Source organism: Pseudonaja textilis, chromosome 7, assembly GCF_049901715.1.
Source record: "Pseudonaja textilis isolate UNSWEBS1 chromosome 7, rPseTex1.2, whole genome shotgun sequence".
In the NCBI taxonomy this organism is placed as follows: domain Eukaryota; kingdom Metazoa; phylum Chordata; class Lepidosauria; order Squamata; family Elapidae; genus Pseudonaja; species Pseudonaja textilis.
The window spans coordinates 21,007,741-21,020,283 of NC_141996.1; the positions used below are offsets into that span (position 1 = coordinate 21,007,741).

Sequence of the window (12,543 nt, forward strand, 5' to 3'; positions counted from 1 at the left end):
ATGAAGCGGGTCTTAGTTCATAGTGAAAAATGTTTTATTACCACGTTTAATCATGGGGTGAAACTTGTTATTAAGGTAAAGTTAGAAATTATAGGGAAGAAAATGGATACAGATTGTCCTCGCTTAGTGACTCCAATTTGACTGGCAAATCCATTGCTAAGCACCACAAATTATGTGGCCACTAGAGATTTACAATGCCACTTCCCACTCGGTCGTTAAGCACGCCACCATGGTCTTTAAGAGAAATATCACATGACAATGACTTATGATTTTCATTCCACACTCCCATCAATTGCTTGTCACAAACCAGTTGGGAAACATGTGATCAAATGACTGTGGGACCCTACAACATAAATACATGCTGGCTGCAAAGTGCTCAGATGATGATCACGTGACTGTGGAACTCTGCAGTAGTCATAAATATGAGGTTTGGTCACAAAGCTTGATTTATTTTTAATACCATAGTAACTTTGAACAGTCACTAATTGAGTGAGTCAGTAAGTGAGGACTACCTTTGCTTGCAGTTATCCTTCTTCATACATTTCTTCATTAATACACTAAAACAATGGGCTTTTGCAGTGTGTTTGCAGGCTGCCAGATCCCATATCCAAAACGAGAATTTTTAACTGAAGAGGAGCCTGATGACAAAGGAGACAAAGTAGGTATCACATCAAGGGGTATAACAAAAGTACATTTGGACAATTTTTCCCCATCTTGTATAGTTTTATACTTGTCTGTGATTTGGAGAATTAGATTGGTGTTATAATAATCACATAATAAGAATGTGAATGTGTATTTTTCTATTTATATTTAGTGGAATTTTATTGAACTGTACCTTGTCAGAATATGAGAATTAAATATCACATGTGAGAACAAAATGAATATTTGATAATATGGGAATATCGCTATATTTATCAGTTATTGCCAGTACTAAACATTAACAGTGAGAAATTTAAGAATGTCTACCAAATATAAAAAAGCTTAATGTCGGAGATTGACAGCTCACATAATTTGTAGAGTTATAAATGTATTTGGATGTTTGGAGGGATGCCTGGTTTGGATGTGATTTGAAATATTGGTGTTTGCAGAATTGTAGACTTCACAATGTTGTATAAATCTTTGTGAAAACAAACTTCACTATTACAAGAACAAAGGACAATAGTAAAATGAAACATTTTAAGAATAGCAGGTATAGTTTTGGGCATGTATTAATGAATAGCCCACTTTAGGACTGAATAAGATGTAGCAAGAAAATAGACCTAAAAACCTAAAAACAATTGCTTTTCATAAAGCTGTAAATAACATTGGATCCCAACAATGTGTGGTTTTACAAGGGCTTTGCTATACACAATAGAAGACCTTAGATAATACAGTGCACTCAGATTATTTCCTGGAGGACAGGAAAAGCTTTTATTATCCTCAGGACTAGAGTTTATTTTCTTATTACTCAGCTTTAGTTAAAACTGCAAATCTAAAATGCTTACTTCATATGAGGCCCTCACTTAGCAACTGACCTTGGGACCAGAATTTTGGTTGTAAGTTGATGAGGTCATTAAGTAGGTCACCATGTGACCTGACTCAATTGTACAGTTGTTTTTATGACAGTGGTAAGGGAAATCACTATGGTCTTTTAGCAAAACACATGGTTGTTAAGCAAATCCATTCTCCCAAGTGTGGGAAAGTTCTTCTGGAAATTGGCAGAAACATCACAAATCACGCTCACGTGACCATGCTACTTCCAATCGTATTTGCAAGCCAGTTGCCAAGCACCTAAAATGCAATCATATGACTGGGGTGCATGTGTGGCAGTTGTAACTTTTTAAGTCCATTGTAACCTCGAATGGTTGCTAACCAATCATACTTTTATTGTTAAGGGAGGATTACCTATACATATAATCTCAATTTAGTTCCAAGTAAAAAAAATTAATAGACTGAATAGTTTGATAGTTTATCTTTGCTTTAGATCTGTGCAGCTATTAGTATCACCTTGGTGTCCCATTGATCTTACAGAGAATTTCATATTTCCAGCATTTGAATTGCTTCTGAGTTGTATTTTTCTTTTTTCTTTAATCACTTGAGAAGAACCAGCAGCAGCAGCAGGGCAATAACCACACAAATGGAACTGGCCACCCAGGGAATCAAGACAACAGTCACACACAAGGGCCTCCTTTGAAAAAAGTGAGAGTAGTTCCTCCTACCACTACCTCAGGTGGACTTATTATGACCTCAGATTATCAGGTATCCATTTTTCACATCTGTTTCCTTGTCTTTGTTGCATTACTTTGCGAAATATTCATTTTAGCACAAGTTTCAAGTAAATCATTGTACGTGTATCTGTTTGACTCCACTTTTATTATTTCAAAAAAGATTAGTAATAACATCTGGGCATAAAATGTCTTCATTTTGATATTGCTTTCCCACCAGGATTCATGACAACAAAGATTTTGCATCCTGAACACTTTTGTATCTTACAGATTTTTAGCTGCCAATCATGGAAAATAACCTGGAATTTAATCTATCATGAACCATTTTATAGAAATCCCTTGTTTTTACACAATAGCAATGTTGGCTATGCAGCACACATGAAAGAAATGAAAACATGAAGCTGTTGTTGAAGCACATCTTGCACACCAAGTACAACTAGAATATAAAAGCTCTTCTGCTTGGAATGCAGCTCAGCTACACCAAGTTACACAGGCAAATGGGACAGCTGTGCAAGGAGTCATGTTACATTAAAAAGAAGGTTCCAGGACAGAAAAATGTGGCCCATGAACAACTTCTTGACCCGACAAAAATATTTTTTGCAAAAATTTTGTAAAGGCAATGAACAAAGAAAGTGAACGCTTTGCTATTTTGAGACAGATGTTTCCAAGAATAACTGATGCCAAGATTAAGGAAGGCTTTTGTGTTGATCCACAGATCAGACATATCATCAGTGACAAATGTTCAAAAATCTGTTAGTGGAGCCAGAAAAAGAATCACCTAGAAAGCATTCGAGGATGTTGTGTCAAGCACTGGGGAAATCAGGAGATTCAGGCAGTTCAAATGAATATAAAGATTTATTGCAAGCATAAGCTCTACAAGAATCTGACCAATGAGCAGTCAAGGGAAATCAACAGGAGATAAGAGAGGAATTCAAGGAGGGCTGGTCTCAGATCTCTTGTGATTGTGCAGGGATTCATGACTGATGGTGCATTTGACCCCTCCCTCAGTCTCACCCTGGTCATCTCCCAAATGTCGCTGAGAATTTTCTTGGTAACTACAGGTCACTAGACTATATTCAGCTGACAAACTTGTATGTATAGAAGACAATGAAATGCAAGATGTCACTTAAAGATTCATTTTCTCCATTCATGCTTCAAAGGGGTAAAGCATCATAGCAATTGGAATCCATCAGTGCTGAATGACTATTGTTGTACACTACAGTGAGATGCATTAGACACTGAGCACAAACAAAAACCAGCAGCAAAACATTTTTAGCCCTGTTGAATTCATGCAGTGTGTCGGAAACAGGCGATTAAATACATTACAGTTATTAAAAGTTAATTTTGTATTTCTCAAGATTCCCACTTGATACAGTCTTTCTGAAATGTGTTCAGTTTGAAAGGGTGTATCATAATTACCAAATGTTTTTTTGGGAAGCAAAGCTTTTGGGGAAAAAATATCCAGTGTGTTATTCAGTAAAATCAGATTACACATTCAGATGCTAGAATCTTTTGACAATTTAGGAGATTGATTTATGAATGTATTTAGTAAGCAGATGAGAACATGACTCCTTTTCCTTTTGCTCACCCTATTTTTATCTAACATATCCTTGGTTTGGTCTCTGTTCAGTAGAAATTATTTGCAGAAGGCACACAAAAGAAGGCCAAGACTCAGCTTTTCACAAGTCATTTGAAAAGAATGTGCCGTTTTGTGGCACGCTGATCTATTCTGAGTAAAGGACAAGGCTATGTTGCAATCCAGCATTTAATGGATATTTCTGTTTCAGACTGTCACACATCTGCCTACCTTATGTCAAAGAAAAATGTTGGAATCAATGAAAGTACATAAAAGAGTCAGAAGGTGTAGAATGTTCCCTGTGAACAAAAATAAAACATTGCAAGATGAGCTTTGAGGTCAAACAAAATACTAGTGAGCAGCATTTTATCCATGACAATATTGTTTCTGTAAAAAAAACAACTTATACAACTACTTTTCAATAGAAGAAACATGCATATAAGTCATATGTGACAAATACGGTTGTTGAATGTACTAAAGCAGATTTTGTCCAATTTGTAGGTTTTTTTTTTTCATATCATAAGGTTAACCAGCATTTAACTGTTATTTTTAAATAATGGAGTATAACTTCATAGTTTTAATAAGGAAAAAGTGAATATATTTCTTTACATGTCTGTTATCCTATGATGCTCGGTAGGCTTCCTAGGAGACATCTGAATAATTTATTGTTTCAAATAATCAAATTTCAGAATCTCTTTATAATCTAGCACTCATTTTCCTGGGTATGTTGAAAATATTGCCAATTAATATAGCATACGTAGAGAGGGGGTTTTTTTGTGTGTAAAGCTATTAGTTATGCATTGATAGCTACCGGTGCAAAAATTCTACAGCCATTAGAAATGAAAATGAAATGAATTGCCAGTGAAGATATCAAAGTATTAGACATCTTTTGCTTTTTATCAATCAACTATCACTAGTAAAGGAACCAGCAGACAATAAATGCCTTTCAAATTAGCCCTTGATAGAGTAGCAGTAAAAGCTCTGGAAGACATGATCAGATGCCACAGTGACCTGCAAAGATAAAAACCATGCAAGCAATGGTTTTTCCTGTGATATTCTATGGAGTGAAAGCAGGACTTTCAAGAAGCAGGAGGGAAAGATTATTAATGTGCGTTTGAACTTTGCCATTGGAGAAGGCTCATCAGCAGGCGATTCATTTTCTCAAGGGGCCCCCTGAAAAAACGGGGCTGTCATGGAGGGCAGAACCAGTAGCTACTGGCTGCGCTCTGCCTAGTCATCTGCAAGGCCACACTTCATCTGAGGCGACAGTGGGCGAACAAGCCCAGCTCCCCTTACACAGTGACTAATGCTGCCTCAGGTGGCTCCAGGTGAGGGGCAAACACTGTGCAGGTGCAGAAAAGCACTTTCCCTGCCCACTCATTGCTACCGTCCAACTGGAGGGGAGCGCGGCAGCTGTGCAGAGGCAGCCCTCACTTCGCTTCTTCTCCTGCCCCCTGAGGTGCACCTATTTAAGTCTGATTTTTAATTTCCAAGTGACCTCACATGTGGGGTCAAGTGACAACCAAAGAGCTGGATGTGGCTCGGGGCTGTAAAACGCCCAGGTCTGCTCATGATAATAACCTGGATAGCCAAGAAAAGAAATGAATCATCAAACAAATCAAGCCACTGAAGGTACAAATGACCAAGCACAAATTATGCTACTTTGGACGCACTGTGTAATGAGGTAGTTCTCTGGAGAAGTCTATAACCCTGGAAAGGTTGAAAAAAAGAGGGTAGCCCAGTGGCAAGGAGGATGAAATTAGTTTTACTGGCAATAGTACACTTTTGGAAATCCGAGGACCATGATGAGAACAGATGATCCTAGAGAAGATACTTCTTTGTGGTGCCTAAGAATTTACATTTGAATGCTCAAAATTATGCATATACATTTAAAATGCAAACAAGATCAAGGAAATATTTGATATCGAAGTAATCAGGAAGACTGTGAAGGTATTGTCTTAATACTCATTCTGTTGAGAGAATGGAATTCTGTTTGCAGAATTGAGTTTTCCCATCTCCCCACTGAAATCCCTTGCACCAAACACAGAAAACCATTTTCTCAGGAATATTGGAGTAAGCAGCGATAAGAGCTAAAGATAATGCAAGCAATTGGGCAAGTTAAAATCCCAGCCTGTCTCTAGAGTAAAATATGAGTGCCACAGATAGTTCATTGCATCAAAGAGGATTTACTTTTTCTTATTCATTTGTTGAAAATAATCAAGCTCAAGATCTCAGCCTGCTGTCTTAAACACTTCTGATTATAATGGCATTGGGGAAATTTTGAAATTATTACTTTATCTGCTATATGTGTGAAAAGATCAAGACAAATTCATAATAATATCTTAAATTTATATGCCACCCAACTCCCTTGTCAGTTCTCCAGTTTTTTATATTTCAGTACATTTTTATACTCCCACATGGTAAATATATGATTTAAGTAGGACACATTCTACCATACTCAGCATATGTTCTTGAGCAGGAAAGTGTATTTGAGGTAGTCTGATTATATGGACAAAATATTTCTGAAATGTTGTTATCCATTTGTCATCAAGTCTGCTTAAAGAGGATAGGCAGAAATCGGGGTTTTTTTAATGTAAAAATGATCATTGTGTTGGTATACATTAAGACCACTTATAGGGCTTGTGGTTTGTGGTGGGGGTTAATCTTTGGCATTAGTGTTCTTGTGAATATTTAGAAGAATGAATCAAAGCAAGCATGTTTGGTGAATAAAAGTAAATATGCCATGTTTCCTCGAAATAAGACCCTGTCTTATTATTCTTATTTTTTCGCCACCAAAAAAGGCACTGGGTCTTTGGGGGGGGAGGGGATGTCGTCCACTGACTCCCCTCACTTGTGTGCATCACCCCCGCCCTCGTTTTCACTGTCAGAGGCCTTCAGGAACTTCTTTGGCTGGCAAGGCTTTCCTGAAATCCTCTGCAGCGGATAACACAGCTCCGGATCGATCCGGAGTTATTGGCTACAAAGGCCTTCAGGAAAGCCTTTCCCACTGCAGAAGAAAAGGGCCAAGATGTGCAACTGTCTGAAGGTCAGTAGTAGGGCAGCTCCACCACCCCCCATCCCCACCCTAGCTTCATTTTTACCTGTGCACCTGGAGTGGGTGGGGTCTTAATTAGGGCTTATTTTGGGGATAGGACTTATATTGGGCTTATGTGTAAAAATCAATCTAGGACTTACTTTCAGAGTAGGTTGTATTTTCGTGGAAACACAGTATGCGCTCAGGATAACGTTGCAGGATGCAATCTTGAGTCGGTCACCGGGAGCAAAGGTTAAGCCAACTCAGATTGGATGAAGCATGTTTTGTCATCTCTTTAACATGAGCTGCATTTTGTATACAACGTCAACTGTGTTGTGATTCTTTTTCAGCGTTCCAACCCCCATGCTGCCTATCCTAACCCTGGACCAAGCACATCACAGCCCCAGAGTAGCATGGGATATTCAACTACCTCCCAGCAGCCTCCACAGTACTCTCATCAGACACACCGGTACTGAGCTGCATCTGAATATAAAGTCAATGCACTGTTGCTAAGACTGCAGGACTGGCCGTGCTGCTGTCTGCCTAGAACCTGGCTTTGGGCTGCAAGAATGTACTGGAACTGTCAAAATGTCTGATAGCCACGTTCTGCTACTTTTCACAGGCTGGGAGGAGTCCCTCCCACAGATTGTACCTGTTGATGGAATGAGACTTGAAAAGAAAGTACTAGCACAGTTTGTGTTGTGGATATGCTACTTCCATAGTTTACTTGACATGATTCAGACTGACCAATGCATTGTTTTCAGTGACAGTCTGTAGCAGTTGAAGCTGTGAAATGTGCTAGGGGCAAGCATTTTTGTTGTTGTGAATTCTATTGATGTTGACAACATTATCTGACCAATAATACACACACACACACACACACACACACAAATATCTTAACTGGTATTTGAAGTATACAGTATGTGTTAATGAGATGAAAACAAACTATCTATGGCTTCAATTGAGAGAATTTTTGATATACATTGATTTTTAGTGACTTTTTTGTGGGTTGATCCATTTTCCACATTGAGCAATGTTTTATGACCAACAAATTTGCTGCAGAGATTTTTTTAAAGACATAATAAAAAAGAAACATAAGCATTTTTTTCCAGCAGATTTACAAGCTTCCCAAAGATTAATTTTCAACATAAGTTTATTTTGTTCTCAGATCTATGACTTGACTGGTATTAAAGCTGCTATTTGATAGTAATGAGTGTGTTATTAAGATAAAGCTGTTTGGTTCAGCAAACTATACTGATTGTCATAGGCAATGTTTTCCCCCCTCTTGGTGTTAACTGATTTGTGAGCATGCTTTGGAAGTTTAAAAAGCATGAGTGATGTTACCCTGCAAAAAACACAGTGAGGCATTCATCCAGATATGTTTGTCATGACTTTTTGAGAGCTGGCTTGATGTAGTGGATTTTAAATTTTCTTAAATATTTTTAAAGATGTTCGCACGTTTCTTTAGGGCACTCTTACCCATCCTGGAACTTTCCAGATGAATTGGATTTCAGTTCCACGTGTGTTCAGCCAGCATGGCTAGAACTGGGGGAGTTGGTCATATGGAGACCCCCAGGATGGGAAAGGCTGGTTTGGGGGGGGAGGGGAGGTCGCCCTTAATAAAGGATTATGGTCTTAGGAGAACATTAGAATTTGAGGAAAAACTATACCATGTACTGTATCAAGCTATTTTACATGAATGATGCAGGTATTCTGAATTTTAAAAGAAATCAACATTGTTAAAAACAAGGTGTTACATAATAAAAATATTTTTCATAAATCTGCATATGATTATATCTGTGCTTTATCAGTTGATACCTGTTCTGATCCAAACCTTGTTCCAAGGAAACAAACACAAAACAGAGGTAACAGCAAAACCTTTTAATGATTCTTTACAAATTCTGTTCCTTCAGGGTTAAAAGGCCGTTTCAAACTAATTGTCTCTGATAAGAATGGGCCTTGCCAAGGTTGTGCAAGGCCGCCAAGAATACTAGATAAAGTTACTAAGAAATATTTCAAACACAAAGAGTCTCCAAACACCAACCAAGATACTCCGAACGTCCACAAGGCTTGAGTGCAAACACTTCTTTGCTTCCTGCAAAGAACTCCGGTTTCTCAGCTAGCTTTTATCTCTTAAGGGAGGGGCCTTACTCCCGAGTTGCCTGGGCTGCTGCAGCTGCTCTTTCCTTCGAGCAGCCCTGTGCGCACATGTACTGGGCACAGGCTCCTCGGGGTCCTCTGCATCACTGCTGCCAGCCTCCACCATCTCCGAAGGCAGCATTCCACTTCCTGATGGTCCTGGCCCCATCCCTGCATCACATGCAGGCCCCTCATCTGAGTCTTCACTCTCTGAGACCTCAGCCATCCGCACCTGTTACCAGCAAACCACAACAATACCGATTTGTTCTGTATAGAAATTAAAATAAAGGTAGTCCTCATTCAGAGACCAGAATTGGGGCCAGCAACTCAATCTTCATGTGCTAAGTGACACCATTGTCTACTGTGCTTTGTCGCCTTACTTCAGCTTCCCTTTGCTTAATAAACCTGAGAAGGTCATCAATGGCTGTAAAGCTATTTCTTCATCACCATAACTGCAAATGGTCGCTAAATGAGGCAGTTCTTAAATGAGGACTACCTTATGAAAATCCTACCTGACTTCTGCTCCGAAAAGCATTCCAAAAATATTAGATGTTGTGTACCAGTTGTGCCCCTTCTTAGCCCAGGAAGCCCTGTTTCTGATCAATCATACTTCAGTTATTTCATACGGATTACTGCAATGTGCTACATAGAGCTGCATTTGAAGAGCATTCGGAAATTTCCACTGGATCAAAACGTAGCCGTACACACTATTGTATGTGCTCCATGATCTGCACAGGTTACATTTCTGCTGCATGAGCTGCCTTGGCTGCCAGTTTGTTCCAGGTTCAATTCCCGGTGTTCAAAATTCCTGCTGCTGAAACCATACGTGGCATGGGGCGGGGGGAGGTCAGGTTACTTAAAGGGGACCCCCTCCCCCCAATAACATCTATCAATACCAATCAGTTTGGGCAGGACGAGCATGTGGCAGATCTCAGCAGCCAGAATGTGTTGTAGCAGAACCCAGGAAAGGAGCTTTTTCTGCCATGGCATCTGCCCTATGGGATATCATTCCTCCAGAGATCAGACTGGCCTCAACCTGGCTGGCTTTCTGCAGGGCCCTGAAGACACAAAGTCTTTCCCCGCTACACACACACACACGGGCCCAGTGTTGTGGTGAGACCCATGGTGGGGGATGTACTGATTGTTCTGATGAATGGGATTATGAGCTGTTAAGTTTTTGTATTTTATGATAGCTTTGGAATACTTTTACATTGTAATTTTTTTTTTGTTTTTAAATTGTACTACCCTTTATCTTGTGTTTACATTTTAGCTGCTAGCTGCACAGAATCATAGCTATATATATGATGGGTGGCTAAAGAAATTTGAAAAAAGAAATATTCTCACCGATTCAGCCCAGGTGACAACTAGCCACGTATATACATGCCCCCTTCTCTTGTACACGCCCAAAACTTTGAGTTTGGTACAATGAGTCATGGAAGATACCTGTAAAAGTACTTGTATTTTTGATATAATGAAAAATCAGCTTCTCTTAAGGTGTAATGCAGACCAGCTAACAGACCAAGCAATCAAAAGTATGACAGAAGATTAACTAAAAATGATAGGGATAGAAATGTCTTTAAAAGTTTAAGAGATTCTGTCGAAGCAGATATATAGCTTAAAAGACTGGGTTGCAGGATTTGAAACAAGGGTGGTTATTGTACACACAACAGTAATGCTTTCTTCTAGCATAAGGCAATGTACAGTTAGTCCTTAATATACAACTGTAATGAGCCTGTCCATTACAGTCATAAATTGCGTCAGTTGTAAAGCAGTTCATGTGACTCAGCCAATTTTGTGACCTCTTTTTGCAGCAGTAGTTAAGCACATCACCATGGTTATTAAGTGAATCGTGGTTGTTAAGTGAAGCCATTGTTCAATTAAGGGCATGTTTGTCAAAAGTGAAAGTAAATGTTTTGGCAAAACGTCCTAAATTGGTTGCAGAGAGCAAAATTGGAGAAGTCCCCGCTTCTAAGACAATTTTTCATTTATGATTGTCAAGATCCTATTCTATATTTACTCTACATTACACTAAATCATGGTTTGCTATTGAACCACAATTGACCATATTAAAGCAAAATATATCATAATATTTTATAATTGACAATATCTGCAGTGAGCATGCTAAGCAAAAGAAAACATTGCTTTTTCTGAGTAAAAGGCCAGCTAAGGTAAGAATACTTGAGATCTACCAAAAGTGCATTCATCCAAATTACTAAAATAATATAATAGCCATGTGTGCATTTTAATCTTATGTGGATTTGTACATATAATAGGACATTTCTTGTTAGCTGAATACAGTTGTCAGCTGGGTAACTTTGGGTCATTCACTCTCTCTTGATCCTAGGAAGAAGGCAATGGCAAACCACTAGCAAAAAACTGCAGGGATTTGTTCAGGCAGTCACCAGGAATCAACAATGATGTGAAGGCATCAAAAGCAAAATACAAAAAGAAAAAAGATGATCATCAGACCATTTATGCTTTTGATCAATTGAGGCTTTCACATAGGGAGGAGGAAAAGGAACTTGCATTATCAGGTTGAGGCATGCTGAATTGCCCTATGCACTTTTTCCTGTTGGTAAGGACAGCATTGGATGGTTTGGGCAAATTCTGTCCAATATACCTTAAGTGCAACCAGAGCCCAACTTTAATTTAGACCAGGGCTGTCAAGCTCGCAGCCCGCGGCCCAGATGTGTCACGCTGGCCACGCCCATGCCTGGTTTAGCGAAGGGGGGGAAGTGATGACGCCACCATGATGACGCGAGTTTGACAGCCCTGATCTAGACTATGCTATTCCCCGCAAATCAGGACCACTAACCTAGAGACTATGTTCTAAACCAGCATAAACCTCACATAATCAAGGTAGGTATAATATACCATCATACATTCAGTGATAAAATATTGGCTCATTTCATTGCTATGGTTTTACAGTCTCAGTGTTAAAATCAGCCGTAATCATTTTAATGTGCATCCCACTCATCTCCCCAGAGACATAAAACTTTTTAAAGCTGTAGAAAGAGCCAATAATTTTCTGTTCCATTTCTTCAAGTGCATCTGGAGACAGGCCTGGAATTTGGCTTGGGATTTTAATTCTGAAATGGCATGGAGAGAATTTTACTGCTGAGAAATATTGGAGCTAACCACACTTCAGTGATATTTGCTACTCAAGGGAAGTTTGGAGTTCCTGTTTAACGAAGGCATGGGATAAATTGCCACTTTAGGAAACCAGGTTCCTGATATATTGATCCTGTTATGAGTAAAATGCCTGATGTGCTTTTAATAGAGGAAAATTAATGAGTTAGTGATTTATTTCATTGTGGTAAGGTCAGCAACCCCAAGAATTACAGTTAAAAAGCATTTAATAATGAAGAGGGAACATAGCCAACACGTTCGTGAAGGGTTCAAGAATGAATAATGCCAATCTATTTCCTGACTGAGGCAATTGACCTGTACTAGTCACTATCAAAAGATAATACAATATTTAGTGGCATGTATGGTTAATAGCTACAGTTGACTTAGAAATTTTGTTATCTTTGAATACTAGCTAATAGGCAATCATACTCTGCTTGTCTACACTATGGAAGCATTTGGGA

General features: G+C 39.0%; 1 protein-coding gene across 3 annotated transcripts in view; it reads left to right on the forward strand.

Moving 5' to 3' along the window:
- Positions 1-8,598, forward strand: part of CDK8 (cyclin dependent kinase 8) — a 51,493-nt gene extending 42,895 nt beyond the window's left edge. The window contains exons 11-13 of one of the 3 annotated variants that reach the window (XM_026708946.2): positions 580-658; positions 2,080-2,238; positions 7,165-8,598. In XM_026708946.2, coding sequence (XP_026564731.1) covers positions 580-658; positions 2,080-2,238; positions 7,165-7,290 — 364 coding nt within the window. In that variant the 3' untranslated portion in view covers positions 7,291-8,598. The remainder of the gene's footprint in view (positions 1-579; positions 659-2,079; positions 2,239-7,164) is intronic. The other 2 variants (XM_026708947.2, XM_087937196.1) reach the window with 2 other exon arrangements.
- The last annotated feature ends 3,945 nt before the right edge of the window (positions 8,599-12,543 follow it).